Raw genomic sequence first — 26,542 nt, forward strand, 5'->3', positions numbered from 1 at the left:
TTTTATTTTAATTCTAAGGAATTTGGGTTGACACGTACATTCTGTACCTTCAATACCCCTTAACATTTTACTACGGGTATATGTATTGTCACTTTACTTCATACTTGCCAATGAACAAATATTTTAAAACAAACATTTCAAATACCAGGTAATAATTAATGTGGCATATTTACACAAAAAACGTAAGGAATAATAAACTGTTATTTGCGACTAATTTCCAACATGGCATCAATAACATCTCCATGCTCTTTTAAGGCTAATATGGCTTCATTTCTACTAATATTAAGCTGTCTCATCATTAATTCTATATCTCTGTCATCCACTCCACTTGCATCCTCTGCCTTCTCACCAAACACTTGGAAGACTGCCCTCTTTTGAATGCACTCTTTAATGCTATCAGCATTCACAATTTTGCCTTTGTGGATGATCTTTATTTTGTTGACAGGGACCTGTAACTGGTGAGAGAGGAAGCGATATATTTTGTTCCCATCCCAGTCATCCTGAATGCTGATGGTTTGTTTCTGTCTGTTTGCTTTCACCACTATGTCTGTAAATTCTTTGCTTTTATCTAACACTGGAACATCGTGACATAATTTTTCATTGTCTATGTAGAAAGAATCTTTTCGTGCAGGAAATTCACCGACTCCTTCTAGTTTGTGTTCTTTTTTATCATATCTTTTAAAGTCTATCACAGGTGAATAGTTAAGACCTTGATCATTCACTGCATTAGCTGAAATGAAGCAATAATTCCAATAAATGGACAAGGCATAAAAGACTTTGCCAATTTGTGGCCATTATGAGACAATGAGCAAAGATGAAATGAAATTTTTACAGACGGATCACAGTAGTACCTGTTGTGCCTGGGTCTTGATAAATAGAACCATCATTTACTGTAAACTTGGAATTAATAGGATTGTGTGTCTTCTTTTTTTCATCAGTTGAGCTGGCTGTTGTAACTGAACACTCTGTCTTGTGCATGGGCCAATCTTTGGCTTGACATTCTCTGGAGCTATAAGCAAAGAAATTTTTATGTACATTTCATCTCAAAGTATATTAGATAATCAAGTACCAAGATAGGGCATAATTGAATCTTTAATGTTTAAAGCTAACATTAATTCATAAGACCATTTGTTTGGTCGCAATTTTGATTTTGATCATTCCTCAAATGCTACAGGGGTATATATGCTGGTTGAGAAAGTTAGTACGGTTGGTTGATTTTCGATAATGGCATCCAGATTGCATGGACCTCTAAGTCCGTTTTCCTATGTAAGAACAAAGTTGATAAAAGAATAATAAACTTACTCCAAGAAAATGAAAAAAAAAAGTGTAAAAATTATCAAAACATTGGAATTATCTTGCAGACCTTAATAATTGTTTAATCTAATAAACACTCCGTTTTCTAACTTCCATGATGCCTCTGTAAAATCTTCTATAGTAGATTTTACTGAGGAAGCAATAGCATGGAAGATAGAAAATGTGCAATATATTTATTTATAGCGATGTTGTAACTATACTGTAAAACACATGGGAACATTCTCTAATGTAGCTGCAGATGTGTAGCCCCCAGTCTGCTAAAGGGATGGATGACCTGGGAGCTATAGTTCCTTATTTGACTGAGTTGCAATTTTACAGTGCACAAAATCTTGCACTAGTTTTGCACTGATTAAATTTAATTCTAAGCTCTGTTCAAATATAAGCTATATTTTGGTAAGTGAAAAAAAAAACATGACACAGGGCAGGCAAGGCTTGCCGGGCCCTCTTCTTAAGTTAAAAGGAGAATGATATGAGAACATGTATCTATGCACTAATGTTAGCTTTAGTTATTAACAGAGATATAAATAAATAATGTTATTTATGTCTCTGTTATTAACAATGATCAAGTTGCAAGGAAATACATGTATGACGAAAGGAAGAGACGAGAACAAGACGTAAGCAGAATTATTGTCTGTTTTTCTGTTAAAAATTTACTTAAATGGATATAACAGGCCAAAAACACCAGATAAATTGGAATACTACACCAGTAATACACTTGTCGGCATCTCGTGCACCTTTTCATCGTTTGTTTCTTCGCTTTACAGATTTTGCAATCATATTCAGCTTCGACGTTCGAATTGTTCATAGTATTTTTCTTCTTATTTCTCGACTTGCCCAGTAATGACCTCTAGTCACATATCTTTCCAACTTTCTGTGAAAGCGACAGGCTTCGTTTGTTGTCAAAGCATTGCCTTCAAATAGGAAATTACAGAAGTGGAATAATTGCTGAATCGTATGAGTGAAAAAACAGAATCCGGAAAAGCGCTGAAATTTACCAGCAAAGAAATTTATAGTTTTTTGGTTTTTTTTTTTCTTTCTCAAATCTAATTTTAAATGCTAACAAATGTTTGAAACATTGTTATTTAATGTTTTATTATCTTCAGTGTAGATCAACACAACTAAAACATACGTGGAATCTAAAAAATACAAGATTGTGAAAAGACGGGGGGGGGGGGGGGGGGGTTAGATTGACTGTTGGGGTGTGGTGGGGTACGATGCGAGCTTTCAGTCATTTTAACCATATGGATCTTGTGAATTTGAATTTTCCTGGATTGTCAGAATCTCCTGATGTGCCCGTTAGATCCGCGCATGCTTAAACACTGCATATTTCGGTTCTTTTGTCTCTTGGACGGCCGACGGTGCATGTTATAATGTTATATCACATCAGGCACGTAGCATCATGGGGGGGGGGGGGGGAGCCCCCCCCCCCCCCCCCCACTTTTTCTCGCAGCAACTAAATTTTTTAAAATTTACATATAAAAGATTGAATGATGGAGTCCCCCCCCCCATACTTTTTTGGGAGCATAGGAAAAATTAATATGAAAATAAGGAAATGAGGATTGAAATTGAATTAATAAGGAAATGAGGATTGAAATTGAAGTTACATACTACGCAACCCCCCCCCCCCCCTTCACGGATTAGGATTTCGAAGATTTTGGGAGAGTCTTTATTTCCTTTTTTTTTTTTTTTGCTAGTCAAGATTTTTTTGGATGAGTCTGCCCCCCCCCCCCCCCACTTTCAAAAACAATGCTACGTGCCTCATCATAGCGCTCCCGACTGGTAAAAAGGTTAAACGCACGTTATATATACATATACATGTATATATAAGCGCTATGACTTCCCAGACTCTTTATTACAGTCGTTTGGGATAAATTCATGTAAAATGGAGAGAAAAAAAGATGCATAGGACATGATAGAATGTCACTCAACCATTGTAATTATACCAACCGGCATATCTGAATTAACCGTGGCTTAAACTCAATAGGGGGTGGTATGGGATATGCAATATGCATGTAAACGAGGCATATTTGAAAAGCAGATTAATATATGACAGATGAAAAAGAGGTGGGAGTAAGGCAGCCCAGGGACTCGGAAGGTAGGGTGCCGCGAGTCTACTATTTATATATAGATATATATCAGCGGGTGGTCACCAGCTGCCAAGACACGGCAATCCCAACAATTCCGAGTAAAACAAAGTAAAAGTCGATAATTAAATGCATGTATATATATCACGGTTATACCCAACAAACTGTCAACACGATACCACGTAGTAAGTCTAGCTGTAAATTTAAAAGTATGTTTAGAGCTGTTGTCTAATCACACATGTAGGTGTATATAGTAACTACATGTAAAAGGGTGGCACATTTTTTCGCAGCAAAAAATGTTCTTAAATCAACATAAATAACTGAATGTAATTGCCCCCCCCCCTCCCTTTTGGAACATGTAAAACAAAAATTCAAGTGAAAATAACTGAGGAAATTAACAACAATAGAATTTTTAATGATATATTCATATATATACTTAAAATTACGCTATTTGTAGGTGTTTAATTTTAATTTTTTGAAAATTAAATGAAATGAAGTAAGATACTGTCTATAGAGCAATCTGAAGCATGAAATAAACAATAACGTATATATTTTATTAAATAGGCTGATTTCTTGTAAAAACAGATTCAAAACTAATTAACCGGCTTCATTACAATCAGATAAGGATAAATATTTGTAGATATTTAGCTAAATCCTTTGTCGAATTTTCCCAGCAATTATGAGTTATGACAAAAATAAAGATTTTGAACTACGAAACAGGTATATTATTATTATCATTTCGAGTGACGGAAGTACTGAATTCAGCAAGATATAACTCTACAAAAGGTGGGGAAGTGGGAAAAATCAGGAACAAAAATTAAGTCAAATTTTAACATTGAATAATATTTCACATTTTCACCGTTCCCATATTTTCCTGAGAAGAAATGAAACGAACCTGCTATATATTTATAAATAGAGCCATGCAGTAATTTTAAAAGCATATTAAGTACGCATGATTTCGCTCGAATCTTCCCGAATAATCCAGCGTACGGAATGTGATCAACCTGAAAGGTTTGTATATACATGTTCGTTTTCGAATTTATCTATGCATGTATTATATGACATCGTATTTATCAAATTGACGGATTTGCAATTTTATATTTGTATAAACAGTTTTTTTTAAAATGTTGTACAGTATTGTTGAAAATTGGTTGGAATTTAGTGTCAATCTAGATTTTATATCTATACTTTTCAAGTCATTCCAATGCTATTTATATTATTAACCTATTCAATTTTTACAAAAATGCAATGGATAACAATAATAATGTGTAAAACTATATTTAAATACTATACCTTCACTATAGGAGAGAACATATATATATATATATAGGCATTTTTATCCGATTCATGTATTCTCATATACTTGAATAAAATACTTATTATAGTCAATGTAGTGTCTTCGTATATATAGTTATATACAGTATATAGTGTTGAGCTGATAGCAAGGCTACGAAAAAAAATATGTATTCAATTATGTATTGATATGAAATATTAATTCATTAATTTATTGAAAATAATAATCTGAGTGGAAATTATTTTAACTATATAAAATAATATCTATGTGATCTTTTATTTCTGCCTACATTAGACCATAAATTAATACTCGTACATCGTAACTCCTACAAAAAGTGAACTTTCTTTTTAACAACTATTTGACAAGTCGCGGCAAATTATACATTATGACTTTCTGGAAATTTTACAACTTCCGCGGTGTTTTCTAGAATATGACGTTATTTCCGCTCGAATCTTCTCGATTGAGCCGAACTACATATATGAACGGTAGTCACTACGCATCTCGTCAAAAGAGACCCATATGTTTCAAAGGATTATAAACGATCCATTAAAGACAACGTAAATACAACGCTACTCTGTGTTTAGTTTCAATATTTTGAGAGAGGGTATATCGTAAATGAACTGAAAACCCATTAAAATATTTTTTGCATCCTATATTACAGCGCTGTAAACAACCCTCAGTTCACAGTGTGAGTTTCGCCGGTGCAGACGCTTGTGTCTTGTCTTGCAAGTTTCCTCATAAGCACATAATCTAAAGGTAAGTCATGGGATATCAGAAGTTATACTAGTTTAAACGGGTAATTAATCGGTGTAATTGACTTTTAAGATGGGATAATGTTTTATTAGTTAAAAAAATTTCTCGATGCGGATACCGGCTAGATACATGTGCACGCCATGTGCGTTATAGGCGTGTATGAACACGAGTCCGGTTATTCATTTTTCTTTAGCAATCTAAGAAGAGATGCGTTAAGATTACATTTTTTCCCCTTTAGTACTCTAAAGTTGCAATAGATTAGTAATAAGTAGGATTAAACCATTTTAATTTTATTTACCCAGCGCATGAAGTTAGCTTGATGACAAAACGCACGTGGATACCTGTAAATAGAGAACAAAGGCGACGTTGTGAATAGATGTATATTTTATAGTGAGAATCGAAGTCCGGGTACTATTGTACTCTAGGCTACGTTAATTGGAATGTTCTAGAAAATCTAATAATGACGCGCCCCTGATTCATCCTATATATAAATATATTGTTATCAACTCGATTAATAAATGTGTAACCATTGTTCAACGATATTGAATTTTTCATGTTGGGCGATGGGGGGTTGGGAATAAAACTCTTAATAACATTAAAGTTACTTTCATAACTGAAATGTGAATAAAACATGGTTTTAATTGAAACTCTGTCATGTAGGAAGTAAATGACCAATCTTTCTTTGCAGATGCCTGAACCCGAACACATGGAGGAAGGTGAAGTTGAAACCTTTGCCTTTCAGGCTGAGATTGCTCAGTTGATGAGCTTGATCATCAACACATTTTATTCAAACAAAGAAATCTTCTTGAGAGAATTGATTTCCAATGCCTCTGATGCTCTTGACAAAATCCGTTATGAAAGTCTCACAGATCCTTCAAAGTTGGACTCTGGGAAAGATCTTGAAATCCGCATCGTCCCAGACAAGGAGAGCAAAACCCTCACCATCATGGACACGGGCATTGGAATGACAAAGGCTGATCTTGTTAACAACCTTGGAACCATTGCCAAATCTGGAACCAAAGCTTTTATGGAAGCTCTGCAGGCTGGAGCTGACATTTCCATGATTGGACAGTTTGGTGTGGGTTTCTACTCCGCCTACTTGGTTGCAGACAGAGTTGTTGTGGAGACAAAACACAATGATGATGAGCAGTACATCTGGGAATCTTCTGCAGGAGGCTCATTCACTGTGAAAACTTGTTCAGGTAGAATTCTTTGTTATCTTTGATTTAAAAGAGTCGCTATTAGATTTAAAAGATTTAAATACAATTTTGTAAACTGAATGAAATTCAGTGTCTAACAACTGATATTTTATTTTTCTCTAGAGAACACCATTGGCCGTGGAACAAAGATCACGCTGTTCTTGAAGGAAGACCAAACAGAGTATCTGGAAGAGAGGAGGATCAAGGAAGTAGTGAAGAAGCACAGTCAGTTCATCGGCTATCCCATCAAGCTCCTGGTGGAGAAGGAACGTGACAAGGAAGTGTCAGATGATGAAGAGGAAGAGGAGAAGAAGGAGGAAGATAAGGCAGAGGAGAAGGAAGAAGATAAACCCAAGGTGGAAGATCTTGATGAAGACGAGGAAGATGATAGCAAAAGCAAGGACAAAAAGAAAAAGAAGATCAAGGAGAAGTACACAGAGGATGAGGAACTGAACAAGACAAAGCCTATCTGGACAAGAAACCCTGATGACATCACACAGGAGGAGTATGGCGAGTTCTACAAGTCACTGACCAATGACTGGGAAGACCATTTGGCTGTGAAGGTAAAAAGTTGAAATTTATATTATATCAACTTTGATAATTGCCTGATGTCATTAGCTTTATATGCAACAATGAATTTAAAACCAATGAAATAAAAACATTGTCTGTTGATTCTTCTAGCATTTCTCAGTGGAAGGACAGCTGGAATTCAGAGCTCTTCTGTTCATCCCAAGGAGGGCTCCGTTTGACTTGTTTGAGAACAAGAAGAAAAAGAACAACATCAAGTTGTATGTACGCAGAGTATTTATCATGGACAATTGTGAAGAACTGATTCCCGAGTATCTTAACTTTGCTCGGGGTGTGGTTGACTCTGAGGATTTGCCTCTGAACATTTCAAGAGAAATGCTCCAGCAAAGCAAAATTCTTAAAGTGATCAGAAAAAATCTTGTGAAGAAGTGTATTGAATTGATCGAAGACCTGACAGAAGACAAAGACAACTACAAGAAATTCTATGAACAGTTTGCGAAAAATCTTAAGGTAATTTGAAGAGTAATGTTATTCAATACAAATTTTAATGTTTCAAATCTTTTAACTGACATTGAATGCTTTAATAATTTGAATGCATTATTCAAAAATATCTGATATTGCTTATTTTAGCTCGGTATCCATGAGGATTCAACAAACAGAAAGAAGCTTGCAGATTTCCTGAGGTACTACTCTTCACAGTCAGGAGATGAAATGACATCACTCAAAGACTACGTTTCCAGAATGAAGGAAAATCAGAAATCCATCTACTACATCACAGGAGAGAGCAGGGAAGTGGTTCAGTCGTCCGCTTTTGTGGAACGTGTGAAAAAGAGGGGTAAGAATAACATTTATCATGTAATTTTGCCTTATTTTTGGTCTTGATAAAATTGTATTGTTTAAAAATATCTACGTGTATTAACTTTACTTTACATGTTGCCCTTTAAATGATTTCAGGAATGGAAGTAATTTACATGGTTGACCCCATTGATGAGTACGCTGTACAACAGTTGAAAGAGTATGATGGTAAACCATTGGTGAATGTTACCAAGGAAGGATTGGAACTTCCCGAGGATGAGGAGGAGAAGAAGAGATTCGAGGAACAGAAGGCAGAGTACGAGGGATTGTGCAAAGTCATGAAGGATATCCTTGACAAGAAAGTTGAAAAGGTAGGAATAACTGAAAAAGCCACCTTGTATTTTTGTAAGATTACTTCTAACCTTGTCAGTTTGTATGTAATTTTCTCTGTCTTGTTACAGGTAGTGGTATCTAACCGCCTGGTGACATCTCCTTGCTGTATCGTAACGAGCCAGTATGGTTGGTCAGCAAACATGGAAAGAATTATGAAAGCACAAGCACTCCGTGACTCGAGCACCATGGGATATATGGCAGCCAAGAAACATCTCGAGATTAACCCAGATCACTCCATCATCAAGTCATTAAAGGATAAGGCTGAGGCAGACAAAAATGATAAATCAGTGAAAGACTTGGTCATGTTACTGTTTGAAACATCACTTCTGGCCTCAGGCTTCAGTCTGGAGGAGCCAGGAACACACGCCAGCCGAATCCACAGAATGATCAAGCTTGGTCTCGGTAAGCACATTAAATTTCAGGTTCATTGTTTCTGTGATTTTGAATTTCATGTTTTAATAAGTTGTAGCATCAAAGAAAGAAGTTAATGAATTGTGTCTTGTTTCCTTGCAGGAATTGATGAGGATGAGACCCCAGAAACGCAAGAACCCGTCACAGAAGACATGCCACCTCTGGAGGGAGACGAGGATGATGCATCCCGTATGGAAGAAGTTGATTGAGTGTATAGAACAAACTTTTAAGACTGCAAGTCTCAAAAATATTGAAAGCAAAAGAAACATTTCTTGTTCGCTGTAAACATGTCAATCCATTATTTCATTTTTGTTTCGTTACATGTGTTATTACCGGTAACTCGTCGTTTGTAAATTTTTTGATATGTGAAATAAAACTAATTATGGATTTCATTGTTTAAATGTTGCATTTGGGGTCAAGATTGAGAGGGGTCCTATAAAAAAAATTGTGTTTAGGGTTACATTGATGAAAAAATTAGGTTAGGTAGGTAGGGATTTATTTAAAATTTATATTTTTTTCTGCATGAATTATAAGAATGTGTCATTTGAAAACGGGTGTTTTAAAAGAAATTATATAAAATTCACAATCGGATAAAAATAGGCATCTGAAACTGGTAGGATTGGGGCATTTTTGTATGTTAGGTCGGGTTACCCTAAACACAACTTCTGTTTTTAGGCCTTATTCACTTGTAATGATAAATCACTGCTAACAAAATAACTTGCCGTTTCAAAAAAAAGAAAACTACATGTAAACACCTTATTAAACGAATAAAATGTACAAACCTTGAAATCCACGAATATATTTTAAGATGATAATGAAGATAATTAGTTAAAATGGCAAGTAAAAACAATAGAATGCTCTCTTTGGTGATGCGTGAAGGTGGTGGCATTGCAGAATTTTTTAAATAAAATTCTGCTACGATAGCTATATTCATATCCCACATGAATCATCAAAGAAAACATTTTATTGCTTACATATATATACATCTCTTTTAGCATGTTAACAAATTAATAAATTGCTTGTAAAAAGTTGTACTGTTAATGTCAATCAGTACGTTTCATATGTAGCTAAAAGAAACGGCCAAATCGTGAACTATGGGAACTATGGGAAGTCTGACTTCACGATTATTTCGTGCAGCCCGTGAATTTTCTTGGGTCGCTGTAGTTGATAAACGGGGCGTGTAGATTTCAGTCTGGATGTTTCGATAGAGCTATGAATTAGATCTAACAAGATTTTTTAACACGTTCATCAGGATTGTTGACCATGGATATTTGCTGGCTTTAACATGCCAGGCATACGGAAATGTTCAGGCTAGCTCATGGAAAATAACTTCAATTTTTAAACGCTTTTATTGCGGAATATCCATCTACGCTAGCCAAGGGTTTCCGATACACTACGCTCCTTATAATCGTAGTGTATTGGAAACCCTTGGCTAGCGAAGATGCGGAATATATTGCTACTTTGCAGTCCGTAGGAACCATCAGAGAAAACATTTCAGTTTAAGTTTAACTTTCTTAAATCTCTTGATTGAGTTAACATAATGCGCGTAAAGATGCAGATAACATCGTCATTGAATTCTATAAAACATTTATTGATAACAAAAGACCCTCATTGATTTACCATTATGATAATAAGTGTAGATTTAGCCTCACCTATTGCAGTTGGTCTTCGTCCTCTTCATGTCCGTCCGTCGTGCATAAACAATTTTACAGTTTTAACTTCTTTTTGAAAACTAATAAGCCTAGTTGGTACCAATTTTGTATGAAACATCGTTAGGATAAGAGGAATCTAAATCGCGAAATTTATGACCCTCAGGGCCTCATGGCCAGGACCAAATATGCAAAAAGATGGCCAGATTTTAAAAATTCTTCTCTGTTCCTACATGTGGGGAAAACCAAATGCATGGTTACGAAGCCCTCTACCAAAATTGTAAAATTCATTAAACGAGCTAAGGGTTTAGATGCTAAAGCAGGGTCAATATGGCCATATACCGGCAGTGAACATGTATAGTCAGAGAAAGTCTTTACTTTCATGATTTTAGAAAAAAATGAATGCATGGTTATGATGTTCGTCAGTGGCGTTGGAAGCAAATTGAAAGTTGGGGGGGGGGGGGGAGGGGTAGACTAATCCTCAGAAATCTTGACAAACCCAATTCCCAAAATCATGAAAATCCTAATCCGTGTGTGTGTGTGTGTGGGGGGGGGGGGGGAGGGGGGGGGGGGGAGTATACCTATACTTCCAAAAAATATTCTTACTAATTTTTCCCCCTATTCATTAATTTCTTATCGGGGGGGGGGGGGGGGCTAGGATACCTGTAACTCCAACTTCTCAATATTTCAATATGTTTTCAAGGTCCAATTTCAGATCAATTATGTCTACTGCGAGAAAAAGTGGGGGTGTTGAAGCCCCTATTATGCTATGTGCCTAATGGTTAGGTCTAACTTTGCAAAAAAAGTGGGGCGGTTCCGACGCCTATGTTCGTAAAACCCTCTACCTATATTGTGAAATGCATGACCTCTGGGTCAGCGGTTCAGGTCCTAGGGTGGGGACAATATAGCTATATTATGAAAATGTATTAAAACTTAGAAAATTATCTTCTACGCTTCCGTACACGTATAGTATTACATGTACATTTGAGAAAAACTAAGTGCATGATTATGACGTCCTAGCTTCTGGACTGTTGTTCCCGGTCTGAAAAATTCGGATGGACGACTTGATCTTTCTAAGCTGATTTTCCTATCTGCTAATTCATTATGAACACAAATAAAGAGTTCATTTATTTTTAGTTTAAACCTGGAAGTTTAAAATGTAAACAAAAAAACATGACGAACAAAGAATTGTGAGCTCTGTATCTCGCTTATCTGGTTTGAAAAAATTCGGATGGGCGACCTGGGAGCTACAGTGCCAGCCATTGAAAAACGCGGGTTGTGTATTTCACTGCAAAGTTGCTACCCTTATATCCCGCATAAATTACAAAAGAAATATTAATAACTGTAGAAATTAACAGGACTTTAATTTATACAACCCGTTTATAGATGGCATGGTCGAAACCATCATCAACTTAAGAAAAATCACGGACTGCGCAGTTGTCCCATTTAGCTAATTCTTTTATTAATGTACTGATGTATATTAACAATTAGTTAATTTTACTTACTCTTTACGATCAATTAATTATTTCTTAAAAGAAAGATGTAAATATAAATAATAACATGTTTTCTTTTGCGATTCATGAATGCGGGTTATGAAGGTATAGCGAATTACTGACAATCAGGACTGGTAGACTAACTGTCAGAAGGCAATTGGGACTGGCAGCCTAACTGTCAGATGACAATCGGGACTGGTAGACTAACTGTCAGATGACAATCGGGACTGGCTGACTAACTGTCAGAAGGCAATCGGGACTGACAGACTAACTGTCAGATGACAATCGGGACTGGCTGACTAACTGTCAGATGACAATCGGGACTGGCAGACTAACTGTCAGATGACAATCGGGACTGGCAGACTAACTGTCAGATGATAATTGGGACTGACAGACTAACTGTCAGATGACATTCAGAACTGACAGACTAATCGTCTGATGGGTCAAGAGCGTTTTATTCTTTGCAGCTTGTTAAGTACTTGACGTATAAATTGTCAGTTAACGTTTAAAATAATAAAATGATTATTGCGTTTAATAAAAAAACATCAGCTGGATTTATTAAAACAATTATTGTGATAACATTCAAAATTATTGCCTAAAATTGCAAAGATCAATGCGTTTAATCCCAAAAATTATTGTGTTTTAACGCAGATTAAAACTTGCATTGCCGATATATTAAACGCAATATTTTGCGGTTTGAAACTCCATGAAAATTTTACCGTAAACAAACACAAAAAATTGAATTCCATAATCTTTATTGACTCAATAGTGACTTGAAACTGACCATAAATAATTTAAACCTCTTCAAAAGAACAAAAAGTCACCTTATCACAAGCACTCCCTATCTGAACCTGTGTATAAAAATGTATCCTTATACTACAAAATCAACAAAGCCCACGATTTGGTTTGTTTCATTTTGACCAAAAGAAGTCAAAATTTGATTTATGCTTACATTTAACCTAATTTGAGACACAATTGTTTTAAAAAATGACTTTTATTTCCATAAGCATTTGAACAGTTATAAGTAATGTGACTAGGATGAAGGGCGCTAAGATATGGTTTTCCTGTAACTTGCAGTAAAAAGGCAAACAGTATTACAGCTTGTATGGATTAAACAATAAATGTATTGAACATCCCCAAAAAATGTCTACACTTAAAAAATCCAAAATATCATCCACTAGCTCAGAGATTAATTTACACGCTTGCATGTATTTCATATCATTTGACAATATCATGTACTACATTGTAAAAAAGATTTAATCTTGATATAAATATTTTGGTTTTAATTCAGTGGTACATGTATATTGTAAATTGAACACAACCTCTTTACATGCATATAACATGCATATAAGTACTGTAGAAGGCATTATTTTTTATACTTACTTAACAGTATATGTACTGCATGCCTAATCATAATATTGTTTCAATTGGTTAAGAAAAACATTTCAACGACTGAGATCAACAATTACAATTCAAAATGGACGGATGAATCACAATGCAAGACCTTTACATAGTAGTGTAATACTGATGATGCCAAAACTTAACAATTAACGAGGATATATACATGTAACTTGACAGAAAAGAAACATACCACCAATACATTTTCATCCTCTTTGAATTGTGTAAATCAAGAGAAATATTGAATTGCTTGCAGAAAAAATTCATCAACAGTAAGCTATAGAAAAGATAATTCTTTAAATGATTCATTCTTCACATAGGAATTTGAAAGCAAAACAGAGTACACGTACACAAGGAAACTAAAATTCATAAACTTTGAAATCCTTCATTCAACAACATAAAATTGAAGCAAGTCATATCATAATCCATGAATATGATTAGAATATATGTTCTGTGTTTTTTTTAACAAATTTGTCATTCTTTAACTGCATCGATCACATTCAAAATACAGGTATGATAACAGTAAGTATTTACCAGCATAGGTATATAGTAGTTTATGAAATACAGTAATATTGACATTTAATTTCCATTGTCTTTGTCTGTGATGACACTATGAAATGATTTCGTAGTACATTTAGAATACATTTCAACAGTGACTATTTTAATACAAGTATTTAATCATACAATGGCTGAAAACTAAATAAATATAAGTAATATATAAGAAAGCATTCTTTGAATGTTACGAGGTGAAATAAAATATGGTTGGGTGAGATCCAATCTATCATTGAGGCTTAAATATTGGCTTTGATCACACCCAACCTTTGATTACCTCATAAAACTCAAAGAATGATTCTTTGTTCCTTAAGAACTAATCTGAACTCATAGGCGTCGGAACCGGGGGGGCTAGGGGGGGCTTAGCCCCCCCACTTTTTTTGCAAAGTTATACCTAACCATTAGAAACATAGCATGATAGAGGGTTCAGCCCACCCACTTTTTCTCGCAGGAAAGATTATTGTTCCAAAATTTACCTTGAAAGATTGAAAAGTTAGATTCAGAAGCAATCCCCCCCCCCCCCCCCCCCCCTCACACGGATTAGGAATTTCATGATTTTGGAAAAAAAATATGGGTAAGTAATTTTTTTTTTTGGAAGTATAGGTATACTCCCCCCCCCCCTCCCCCCCCCCCCCCCCCCCCCCCACGGATTAGGATGTCCATGATTTTGGAAATTACTTTTTTCTCAATATTTCTGAGGATTAGTCTAGCCCCCCCACTTTCAATTTGCTTCCGACGCCTATGGAACTGATAAGCTTCTGCTAGACAAATACTAGCTGTATCTTCCGGAGTTTCAGATGGCCTAACTCTGACACACGTCAAAAGTAAATTTTAACACTATGTCTAACAAACAATATTTTGTACAGGAAATAAGCATGCACAAACATACATATAAATTTAGATCAATATGTTGAGGGGAAATCACACACTGTTACATAACTATAAGTATTTAATACTGCTGTCAATTGATTAATTTAATTGAACATTAAGTCTCCAATGCACCATGCACATGATACCTTATGAGGCAAGACAAACTGACTTTGGCAGCAGAAAATAAAACTTTGAGAATGACTTGAGCAGCAGACAATGAAATTTATAGAAAATGTAGTAAAATTCATATATAAAAAAGAAAATGTCAGAATGTGTATTTATCATTCAATACCTTTTGAAATTGTAAAAGTTAATGTTTCATGAATTTTTCAAGTTGTAATGAGAAAGTGTTTTGGGTTTATATGTTTTTTTTTTTATATAAAAACATCAAAGTAATTTGATAGATAGATTGGATATTTATAAGAATAGATAGATCAAATATCTAAGATCAAATATATACTAGTAAGTACCTAATTTGTAAATGATAAAAAATGGTTTGAAGACAAAACTGAGGTAATCTTTAAATAGAAAAATAATATTATGAACAAAGGGCCTGTTTATTGTAGAATATTGACTTTTTATGAGTAACCTATACCTCCCTGAAAATTTTAAGAAAAACAACTATCTACCTCATTTATGTATATACATGTATACCACTTATCATCTAGCTCACATACACAACATTATCCATAACAAAGTTTAGATTAAACACAGAGATGTACAGCAAAAACCCATCAACCATTAACATGTGTATCCCATGTATCAGGCTCATGTAGCATTCTGCCTATTAATTAGTGCTATCTCTGAGCAAGAACAATATATGTACTTCTAAACACAACTTAGTTCAATATTCAACAGACAAACAAAGTGAAGACAGTATTCTTCTCCCCAAAAATTGGGAGCATAAATATTGTAAATAAATAAATAGGATTTTTTCAGCACCAGTTTATAACTTAATCTTATTAGAATTACACTTTATATAAATAATGTACTTTTTAATTAACTATAACTCCATATGAAAAAAACCCCTGAACAATTAGTAGCATCTAACTGATGCAAATAACATGCTTCAAGAATGGAAAATATTTCAGAAAAAAATTACGTGTATAATTTTAGATAAAAAATGTGAATTTCTAGTAAGTTTTAACTGAACTTAAAAATGAAAAAAAAAATCTATTTACGCCATATATACATGTACTGTTAACTATACATACTACAGTATCTAAAATTTTTAACTAACTCAAGTAGAAAATATTAACATGTATATTTGATTTAACTTTAATACATGCATGGTAGTTCTTTTAGAACACCTTTTAAGGGATTTTCTACATCATATTTAAAATATGATTTATTTCTACTTATTACATTTACTATGATTTCATTAAAATCATTGGGCATCAATTTTCATGGTGTTAGTAAAAAATCAGGATTTTGAAAACTCATAAATTTGTATAGACTTCCAAGTAGATTTCAGTCTGATGAACCTTCAACATTTTGTGAATCAGCTAAACAATTTAACAAAATCCATGAAAATTGGTGTTCAACTGACAGTGATGAAACCAAAGTATATATTTGTATCATACCTCCATTCTATATATTCTTTTCAAGTGTAAAACTAATAAAGATCTAAGTTATAAACAATTGTTTGTCAAGAGTCAAAGAAATCATCTTGATTGCCGTTGGCAGGGCGAGATGAAGCACTGAGTGGTTTGTGAGCCTCATGGTCGGAACCTCCGTCTCTCTCCATTCCGATGCTCCCAGTGTAGATTCTCTCCCCTGTACCAGACACAAAGCCATCTCCCTCTTCTTCATCATCGTTTCTACCATCATCTAGCCAGGTATCAGCTGGAATGGACAGAAATAAAACTTACAGTTATGACAGACTGAGGTACAAAGGTTTATATGGATGAAAACTAAATGATGCCCAGTATGTTTATTTTGTATCCTGAAGTTAACAAAGGGTGTTTTCAGTGAACATGTATTTTCAGTGGTACGCATTTACCAATGATACCATAAAATGAAAACAAAAAGTACAAAAAAATTCATCAACATCAATTACCGGTAATACAATTTTGATAATCCGTGATTTTGCATTGAGTTCACAAAAAAAAGAAATCAAATATTAAAAGAGACCCATAGGCCGCATCATTCACCTGAGCAACAATGGGTTCTATGATAACCATCATTAGAGAATAAATGCAAGAAAAATCTGATCAGAAAAGCTATGATGACTTTATGTCTCAAATATTCATAATTAATGTACATTTGTATTTTGTAAAATATTTACATGATTTTTTTAAAACAACATGGAAGGCAATGCAGAGCAACAGCTGATGATTTGGAAACAATACATCATGCTAATGTGCAGACCATGAAGAAGGCTAACAGAAGGAACAGTGATTCATGATTTAGAAAACGTACATTTACACACTGTTAACCAACTTTCATTCACATGCGAGAAATTTTTCATGAGGTTCATCGAAGCCTTGTCATCACAAGGATTTCTTGTCAAGAACCAATTCTCAAATGCCTCTGGTATTTTTTTTCCCAAATATTTTACATTTTATTAGTCCCAATAATTATTCCCAATTAGTCAATCTCTAGTAAATGCGAAATAAAGTCAGTGAACAAAAGTTTGTTTACAGTAGCAATATTTACAACTGAAATTAGGTCTTGTATACTGACAACACATTGGTATCAGGATTATCAACTCACTCCAAACACATGCATTTGAACAACATTTTGTGGTTGTTTAATTAATCATTGATCTGTAAAACTAGAGATGTGACAATTAAAACTACATGAACTCAATTTTCCTACCTGCATGTATATTTCTGTGCTAGTTTTCTTGAAATAAAAGATATAATTCAGAACTAGCTTGAAAGGGGAATGTTAATTAACTCTTCATCAGATTTTACCCTTTGGTTGCATGACAATAGATCTTTGACATCTATGAGGTATGTGAAATGAAACCAAATAAAAGTTTTGATGCTGCCTTACAGTACTGTACCACTACTTATCATACTATATTCAAGGAAATTGTTCATTATTTCTGTGATATCCAGATTGTGTGTTCTTCAAGTGTACAGTTTATAATGCAAGTAGGATTCGTAAAACTTCACACTACATGTATTTGCATTATCTCTGTAAGTAATCAATTTTAACAATTGAGATTAACTTCACTGTTAAGACATTTGGATATCCTGTTCAGAAAATAATTTAATGTTAATTTGCTAATTGTCCAAAATAACAACATATTCCTATAAACTAAATGACTGAGCAATAAAAGGTGGTCAGTTGATTTCAGTTTATTACAATCTTCAATGAATCTTGTTACATCTGTATTTTGTTTATAATTGCATATACCGATATTTCTATTTATTACCAAAGCACACATATAATACAATACGATCTACATTTTGCTCAATATCAAATAAAAATATTTCCAGTATGAACATGAACAAAAAGAGTGTGTTAATAAGGTGGAAATGAATGATAAAAAATCAAGATCCTACAGTAAAGATTGCATGATCAAGCTGTGCTTATGCTTATATATGTTACAATGTACCAACATTAATTTAATTAATTCATGTATCTTATGGCTTAATTTTTGAGAGAAAAAAATTGCCATATTTGTTTGAAATTTTTAAGGTAGATGAAATGAAAAAAATGAGTACCTTCCCACTGTAGACTTGGAGAAAAATAAAAGATGTTCTTTTTTGAATTATAAGGGATAAGTTTAAATACCAGTAAACTTACTGTCATCTGCATTAAAATGGCCATCTTTTTCTACTTCTAAAGTTCCTATATCTTCTTGCTCTGCATTGGCCATCTTCTTGTGCTAAAAAGATGAAGCAAAAATAACAATAACCATTTACCCATAAAATATGTTTATTGTTTAACAGGTTGTTAAATATTTCCAAAGTTTCAGCATCACTGTATACAGTACGCACCCTTTCTCTTGCCCTGCGAGCTCTTTCCTCGCGTATCCTCTGTCGCTCCCTTACTTCCTGTAACTTGGCCTCTCTTAACATTTCTGCAGTTTTCAAAGAGGCATCGATCTGTCAAAAAAAAAAACCTAATAATATCAGCAATCTTTTACCACTGAAATTGAGTCCTTAATCTTTTAATTTCAATGTATGCATACAAAAGGCAAACATTTTAAACAACTAAGGTAGTGATCTAATTTTTTTGGGGCCGAACTAATGTAAATTTATCATTAATGACAAATACCTGGTGTAAATATACAAACAACTAAATGCCTAGTGTATATATCACTCTTCAATGGAATATAAGCTGTGCCTATATAGACAATTAATTTTTTATCTATAATATTACACATATCAAAATATTTTACAGGAGATATAGGGAAGACTCACTTTAGTTTTTTCCTGTTCTGTTTGTTGTTTCTCCTCAAATTCTTTTGCCTGTAATAGCTCTCGTCGTCTACGCGAAGATTTCTTGGAAGCACTTCTCTTCCTCTGCAACTCCTGAAAATTAAAGTTCATCATGTTTATATTTTGGACAGAATTGAGAAAACGTCAATCATCGCAATGTTTAATTAAGAAGAAAAAAATTCCATTTATCAAATACTTTATTTGAATTCTTACACAAAATTCATCCTCGCTGTAAGAGTACTGCTAAAATTTAAAAGTTCAAACAGTAAACTGCATCTAAAAGGGAGATAACTCTCCTTGCATAAAATGAGTTTGACCTACCTTTTCCCGTTTTTCATCAGCTATTTTCTGTTTTTCTATCAATTCTTCAGCTGACAGGGTAGGAACATTCAGTGGGGCTAATCTCTATAAAAATCATGCAATAAATACTACTACGTACTATCAAATACATGCAATATGGTACATAAACTGATATTATGTAGATCAGACTAGGATATAGAAATACAATCAACAATTTACTAACTCAAATTCACAGGGTAAAATCAAGTCCTAAAGAGAATCTGAATATTATTAAATGAAAATATTTACATTTTCCAGTGTCTTTGCCTGGGATAACACTACGTACAACGGGGTTTGCTTATTTATATTTAAATATTTAATCGTACGATGGCTTAAAATTATATAAATATAAGTAATAAGGAATCATTCCTTAAATATTACGAGGTGATAATTTCGGTTGGGGCGTGATCAAATCTATCAAAAAGCCCTTCGGGCGTGATCAAATCTATCATAAAGCCCTTCGGGCCTTATTGGATTTGATCACGCCCTGACCGAAATTATCACCTCATAATACTCAAAGAATGATTCCTTATTCCTTGAATGATAAAATGTTGATTGTAAAACTAAAAAAATTAAATGCATTTGAGATTGATTTGAGAAAATATTTTTCATATAATGTAACTTAATTTAACAATTTGATTTTTCCTGTTAATAAAATGATTAACATTCTGATCAATGTACCGGTAAGTTAATCAAAAGCATGATTTCAGAGAACATTTTACCTTGAGTTTTAATGGTGGATGCTTCAAGATCAGATTTTCAGTCTCCTGTCCTTCCAAATTGACTTGAAATGCCACAGCTTTTGGAACTGAAAAACAGTAGAAAAACACCATACTTAACTTACTAATACCTCGTCATACCGGTATCATCACACAGTTGGTTACTTTTAATTTTGAAAAAAAACTTGCATTGTGTACTCTCTTAAGAGTATCCTTTGGGTGCTTAAAACGGCTGCAAAAAGTGTAAAGTTACTTCAGACAACACAATGTCTGTTTGATTAACAGACATGTACATGTATTCTGATAAGTGCATTCAGTATGGAGTACCTAGATAGATCATACAAAATTAATCGCATTTAACTATGCTCTCAATAGCCAATATTTGGGCCTGCTGATATTTCCCTCTCCCTATTAATGTTAAATGTCATTTATAGTCCAAAAATAGAAAGATCATAATTATAACGGCATGGCTAAATCATCAAACCTGCTTCACATGTTCCTGTGTACATGCATCACAAATTAATTTTCAAAATAAAGTTGATAAAAGATGTACCAAAAACTCTAAATGTGACGAGTTTTAATTTGTATAACATGTTGTTTTCCTAACAGTACCTCAATTATGCTGACACTCATTTGCTCTATTTGAGCAGCTAAATCCTCGATCAGAACCTAAAAGTGGTGTGCAAAACCCTTGATTGATGTTTTAAGTCCCATCAAGACTATTGAGGTATCTTATTAAAAAAATAAGTCAGATGAAGTGGTAAGAGACCGGGCCAGTAAGGGATTTGTTTACCTGGGTCTCCTAAGGCATATATAGGTACTCGTTATCTGATAGATCACTCATCAGGTGTCGTTCTATATAGATGTATAAAAATACATATATTCCTTATGTTCTAATAAAAACCCTGCTAAAATAATCTTAATCACACATTTTGGGAATTTTCTTTTATATTGCAGATTTTCCAAATTAAATTGATTCAGTATTTTGTTTTTTTGATGAATACAATACATTTTTAAGAGACCACTATTTATTCAGTTTTCTTCTTGGTGAGGTCTTTCTCCTTAAAAACAATTTTGAAAGAAGCTAGTATACTGGACTACAATGGACTGAATTCAAAACATGCAGCATGACGTTACATATGCATGTTGCTCAATATCACTTAATTCAGAAACAATTTAATCACTGTCAGAATGTACCATCCAATAACAGTTTACACAAGAACGAACTGAACAGACTTTATCCGGGTAGTCATAACAAACTCTCGAACAATCTATATTAAATGCTCATCATCAACAGTGTGCAAAGGAGGAAGGATTTCAATAATACTTATATTGTGTGGGGATAATAAAGTAGCAACCAGATCCATGGAATGTTCAACCATTGTCAATTATTTATAGGAAGGAGTTCCCTCTAGGTTCACAAGGAGGCGAAAGAAATTGGGTGATTAATAATAAATTGCAGCGTATCTCCTCCGAAAGCTCATTAAATGGCCTCATCGATTTCCATCTCATTTAGTGAGATTTGTTTATCCTGACTAATATAGAACAATGCATACACTAACAAATGTGTAAATGGAATTATTAAAATAAAAAGATGCAAATGGCAAATATCTAAAATGACAGATTATAAAGATATATTGGGGAAGCTGCATGCATAGATGCTCAACAAATTGCATATTAGATATTTAGCAGAAAAATGAAAAAAAAAATTTAGGTTTTAAAATCATCATGCAGGTATTTCTAAAGATCTCTTCATCCATTGAAGATTAATAATTGGTCTAAAAATGGCCATGACCACCCAGTCTTAATACATTCATATATTATTTACACATATACCCGGTAATTGTAATTTGCTTAACTTCTTAAATAAAACTAAATAATATAGGCATAAAAAATAAATGCATGTGCATGCATGCTCATGAAAATCGGTACCAGTAATTTTTGTGAGCAAATGCCTACTGGGCACTCATTGATATCTATAAAATATCACAAAAAGGGGTAGCTCTCTATAATTAATAGCTCTATCGGATTTAACTTCTGTCTTGTAATGGCTTTATAAGGTACCGTACAATTTAATGTCAAAAGGTTATAAATCATGTAATTAACTTCCATTTCAATACCAAAGAAAAAGTTGACAATTCTAGATAAAGAATTTACATTCTTATATAACCATTTTACCAAATATACCTTTAGCAGATTGTCACAGATATGTTTGTACTTTCAATTTTAAGAACTTTTAAAAATCTAACACTGCATGAATAAGGAAGGGATTGGTTTTTCGATTGCAATCAAGAAAATGTCTTTGCTTTAAAAGTGAAAGGGTCAATGTGTAAGTGAAATTTCTATTGAATGCATTAAACACTATTTGCATAAAGAGAATAGAAGGAAACTTCTTTGTTAAAAAAAGTTTTAGTCCCAACTAGACTTCATACATAAATTTTTCACACTGATCATGCAAGTTTGTTGGTTAGGTACGTAACTGCATAGTTTTCATATTGGGTTTCTTCTATATAGTAATGTCATGCTTGCATGTTTGATTTTTATTATAGCCCCTTCTCCAACCCATATCTTAATTTGTACATTGAGCTTGCTCATATATGTCAAAATCTTAATAAAGACCCAAGTCATCTTCGCTTATAGCCAAGGGTTTCTGATCAACGTGAGAAGCAGTGCGGATCAGAAACCCTTGGCTAGCGAAGATGGACCCAAGTTTACATGTAATTTTATGCAAAGGCAAATATACTGTTTTTCTTAGCTGTCAAATGACTACTTTGGTGTCTCTACATTTATTATGCACCCAAAATGTAATCTCTCATTCTCTCATTCTCTCTCTCTCTCTCTCTCTCTCTCTCTCTCTCTCTCTCTCTCTCTCTCTCTCTCTCTCTCTCTCTCAATTTGTTACTGCCACATCGATTTGGCTTCAACCCAGCTATAATGAATATATAATGATTTCAAAATGTTGTAAGATGCCGTCACTGATTTTTTTTGTTCCTTTATGATAGTCATGCAAAAAGTCAAAAAAAAGTCACATTTTATATACCTTAACAAATTAAGGCAATCAATAGAACACAAGGTTACTGACCTGGATTATTTGTGTTGATATCTTTTTGGTTAGCATTGGAGTCTGTCTTTTTCACTTGTCCATTCTTCACGTGACCGTTAGCCTTCCTGTCTGTAGGCATGGGCCGCGGTGTTGTGGCCTCATTTCCCTGAGGGTTAACTCGAGAGGGGCTGCAGCCCATGTCTCTATCTTTCCCTCAGCCTCTTATTCTCTTTTACTTCTCTCCTATTTCTTTCTTTTTCTCTTGAAAGAATTACAATGTCTGTAGATGGCTGTAGTCTTTTAAAATACCAAACTATTCGGACGTTAACAAATCCAGCAGTCAATTGTGGTTATTTGGCATTGTGATGGTCTGTCTAATTGCTGGAGACCTTAATCCCTTCAGAAAGCCAAATGATTTACTTGCTGTGCATACATCTACCTGTGGAAATAATCAATTCTATACAGAAATATCGTTTAGACAGAGTCAGTGGGTGAATTGAAATCTCCAAAGATCGAGATAAAACTGACATTGTTTGCGATTAATTAATTAATTAATGGATTGATCAAATTCTTCCGGAAAATGCACGATAATTCCTGTCTACCAATTTTCTACTGCGTAAAATATTCAAATTGCACAATTTCTATTAATGGTTAACGTTGAACCCAATATAATATAATATATACATAGACACTTAAACAATAAAATGCTTCCTTTGATGATTTATGCGGGAAATGAAGATGGCGACATTGCAGGAAAAATACATAACTCGGCCGCGTGTTAGCTGGTTATGAAAATATTTTCTGCAATGATCGCTATCTTAATGACTATATGAATCATCAAAGAAAGCTGTTATTGTTTATAATATATTTACATCTTTCTTCTAACTAACTCCTAAATTTCATTCTGGCTGTTTCTATGGAGCTATATGAATTATCTGTAAGTTTTCGAAAGAAGTAGTGGGAATTATACTTGGTTTAATTATTAATATAAAAGTAGACCATAATTATTATTATAGATGAATGTACAAGTAGGAATAAGTATGGTGGGAAACAATTAATAATCTAATTAATAATATATAGGTTCCAACATGTTAATTTCAGAGAACTATATATAAATTTTATGATTTCAAACACTTGTTTACACATGCTTTTTGTTTAACATCTTAATTTGTATGTATGTAGGCCTATATCCTATTCTATAATCTGAGATTTTGATGATTATATAAAAGTACTTCAATTATTATATATTGATTAGGCCTATATATTCAGCAAACTTAATATTTATGATAAACAATTTCACACTTTCAAATATCAATATATAAAACTCTTTAGAATAGAAACTAAACAATAAATTCCATCCAAGTTGACAGTTCAAACAGAATCAGCTGAGAACATTAATAACTTTACCAATATTTAAGACATAACGTCACATGTAACTGCTTTTGATGTAAAAAAAAAAAATCAACACTATGCAAAAATGGTCCTACAAATAAACATTAATAATCTCCCTATTTTTGAATAATGATCAATTCATAGTATTGGCATTTATTAATATGATAATCACCCACCTTGTTCTCCTGTCGTCGTAGACCCGCAGGAATGTGTATTTAATCGCCTATATTCTCGACCACGCTTAGTTGTATCATGGCGACGTGTAAATATTGGGGAGCGGTTATTAACTGAGGCTGTTTTAGCGCTAGGGAGTAGTTCTTAATGCTTTATCTTTGACGCCGTTTACATTTTTGAAATGGGGAGGAGGGCTTCATATAAAAAAAACCCACAAAACACACACACACACAAATAAAAACGGGGGAAACAGGGTATTCCTTTACCTTCAGTCTCACTGGTGGTTGATTTTCTTATTTTCGCTTCCATTTATCAGATGTTCCCAAAAAAGTGCGGGGGGGGGGGGGGGCTGGTAACTTCATGGTAACTCATGATCATATATTTATATAATACATCTAATGAAAATGTTTGTTGCAAGAAAAGGCGGAGGGGGGGGGGGGGTGCACCCCCCCCCCCTTGACTGGTGCTACGTGTCTGATCCATAACCCTAATTTTCCACAAATATTATTCAATCAGTTGCATTAAAAACTTTGTAATTCAAGTTGAGACAACACTATAGTTCCGTATTTCATTATACATGCCTATCATGGATCATAGGCGTTGGAACCGGGGGGGGGGGGGGGGGGTAGGGGGGGCTTAGCCCCCCACTTTTTTTGCAAAGTTAGACCTAACCATTAGGCACATAGCAGAATAGAGGGTTCAGCCCCCCCCCCCACACTTTTTTTCGCAGGAAACATAATTGTTCCATAATGTACGCGTTTGAAAGATTGAGAAATTGGAGTGAAAGGTATACTAGCCCCCCCCCCCCCCCCCCCCCCCCCACGGATTAGGATTTGTATGATTTTGGGGAAAAGAATGTTATGGCCGGAAAGATTTTTTTGTTTTGGAAGTATAGGTTTACTCCCCCCCCCCCCCCCCCCCCAACGGATTAGGATTTTCATGATTTTGGGAATTAGGTTTTTTTCTCTCAATATTTCTGAGGATCAGTCTAGCCAGTGTGATGGATAATATACTCATATTTATGATCAAATAACATCATACTCACATGTGCATGAGCGGGAATCCGCATGCTCGATAGATAACAGCATGTGTTTACGTAGGATCAATATACCAGTAAAAAAAATTTCAAGCTGATTTGTTTATGTTCTTATTCATTTTCAGCATAAATAAACGGTTCCTAACGTTTAACAGTTTAACACATTCACAGTTTTAGGTCTAAAACTGGGATTTTCACTTTAATATTCAAAATGTAAACATTAAAAAGCTTTGTTTATATAGCAAAGAATATTGTAAGCTCTGTAACTCGCTTATAATTAATAACTCAACAAATGACACCCACATTTTGAATGCATGCCTTATTGCATGAAGCATTGTAAACACGGAAGAAATTTTTTTGATAAAAATCGTGACCATATGTATAACCTTAGATGAATCCTTAGCTATGGATTTTGTAAAGGACAGGAGGGGGTCATCCTAATCAATGTAGTATTATGCGTGGATATACATTTATAGGGATAGGAGTTTCCAACACCCCCCCCCCCCCCCCAGGAAATTACTGAAAATATACCTCAGAACCCCGCCCCCTCCCCCCTCCCGGCAAACTCAAATATCCACTTAACATAACACGGGGACGGGGGCTAATTCAGGAACATTATGTATCAGACTCCTATGTATCGATTGCGAAGATTGTTACTCATGTAAGAAAGAATATCATCGGATCCGCCTATTAGGCTCTTGGAGGTGTG

General features: G+C 34.2%; 3 protein-coding genes across 5 annotated transcripts; 1 reads left to right on the forward strand and 2 right to left on the reverse strand.

Annotated features, from left to right (window-relative positions):
• Positions 1 to 77: 77 nt before the first annotated feature.
• Positions 78 to 2,249, reverse strand: LOC105345974 (uncharacterized). Of its 2 annotated transcripts, none has more exons than XM_011454388.4 (3): positions 2,049 to 2,249; positions 852 to 1,009; positions 78 to 730 (listed from the first exon to the last, which is right to left on the reverse strand). In XM_011454388.4, exons 1-3 carry the CDS (start codon positions 2,117 to 2,119, stop codon positions 201 to 203), a joined length of 759 nt encoding a protein of 252 aa, XP_011452690.3. In that variant the 5' UTR covers positions 2,120 to 2,249; the 3' UTR covers positions 78 to 200. The 2 variants fall into 2 exon arrangements, with proteins under 2 accessions (XP_011452690.3, XP_011452687.3); XM_011454385.4 differs by having other exon boundaries at positions 2,019 to 2,248.
• A 3,884-nt stretch (positions 2,250 to 6,133) lies between these two features.
• On the forward strand, positions 6,134 to 8,976 carry LOC105345989 (heat shock protein 83-like; the record flags this gene model as incomplete). The annotated part of the gene is given in 10 exon segments (NM_001305355.1): positions 6,134 to 6,647; positions 6,768 to 7,187; positions 7,190 to 7,207; positions 7,342 to 7,682; positions 7,803 to 8,007; positions 8,127 to 8,270; positions 8,273 to 8,278; positions 8,280 to 8,338; positions 8,429 to 8,762; positions 8,874 to 8,976. Coding segments are annotated over 10 exon segments (2,144 nt in total), but the record flags the coding sequence as incomplete, so codon positions are not given.
• A 5,598-nt stretch (positions 8,977 to 14,574) lies between these two features.
• Positions 14,575 to 24,956, reverse strand: LOC105346002 (ensconsin). 2 transcript variants are annotated; one of them, XM_011454439.4, is made up of 9 exons: positions 24,800 to 24,956; positions 23,271 to 23,670; positions 20,192 to 20,277; positions 19,452 to 19,535; positions 19,113 to 19,223; positions 18,687 to 18,794; positions 18,493 to 18,574; positions 17,554 to 17,580; positions 16,443 to 16,578 (listed from the first exon to the last, which is right to left on the reverse strand). In XM_011454439.4, exons 2-8 carry the CDS (start codon positions 23,428 to 23,430, stop codon positions 17,573 to 17,575), a joined length of 639 nt encoding a protein of 212 aa, XP_011452741.2. In that variant the 5' UTR covers positions 23,431 to 23,670; positions 24,800 to 24,956; the 3' UTR covers positions 16,443 to 16,578; positions 17,554 to 17,572. The 2 variants fall into 2 exon arrangements, with proteins under 2 accessions (XP_011452733.2, XP_011452741.2); XM_011454431.4 differs by lacking the exon at positions 17,554 to 17,580 and having other exon boundaries at positions 14,575 to 16,578.
• Between the last annotated feature and the right edge of the window lie 1,586 nt (positions 24,957 to 26,542).

Source organism: Magallana gigas, chromosome 6 (assembly GCF_963853765.1).
Source record: "Magallana gigas chromosome 6, xbMagGiga1.1, whole genome shotgun sequence".
Lineage (NCBI taxonomy): Eukaryota > Metazoa > Mollusca > Bivalvia > Ostreida > Ostreidae > Magallana > Magallana gigas.

What these genes read in the sequence shown, in the direction of transcription:
- LOC105346002 (XM_011454431.4), bottom strand. Translation starts at nt 23,430, where the DNA reads ATGGGCTGCAGCCCCTCTCGAGTTAACCCTCAGGGAAATGAGGCCACA. An exon ending in TATCAACACAAATAATCCAG is followed by an intron (nt 20,278 to 23,270) that starts GTCAGTAACCTT and finishes ACTGTTTTTCAG; the next exon opens with TTCCAAAAGCTGTGGCATTT. An exon ending in CCATTTTAATGCAGATGACA is followed by an intron (nt 16,579 to 18,492) that starts GTAAGTTTACTG and finishes TGTCCATTCCAG; the next exon opens with CTGATACCTGGCTAGATGAT.
- LOC105345974 (XM_011454385.4), bottom strand. Translation starts at nt 2,119, where the DNA reads ATGAACAATTCGAACGTCGAAGCTGAATATGATTGCAAAATCTGTAAA. An exon ending in TGCCGACAAGTGTATTACTG is followed by an intron (nt 1,010 to 2,018) that starts GTGTAGTATTCC and finishes CTTTGCTTATAG; the next exon opens with CTCCAGAGAATGTCAAGCCA. An exon ending in TCAAGACCCAGGCACAACAG is followed by an intron (nt 731 to 851) that starts GTACTACTGTGA and finishes GCTTCATTTCAG; the next exon opens with CTAATGCAGTGAATGATCAA.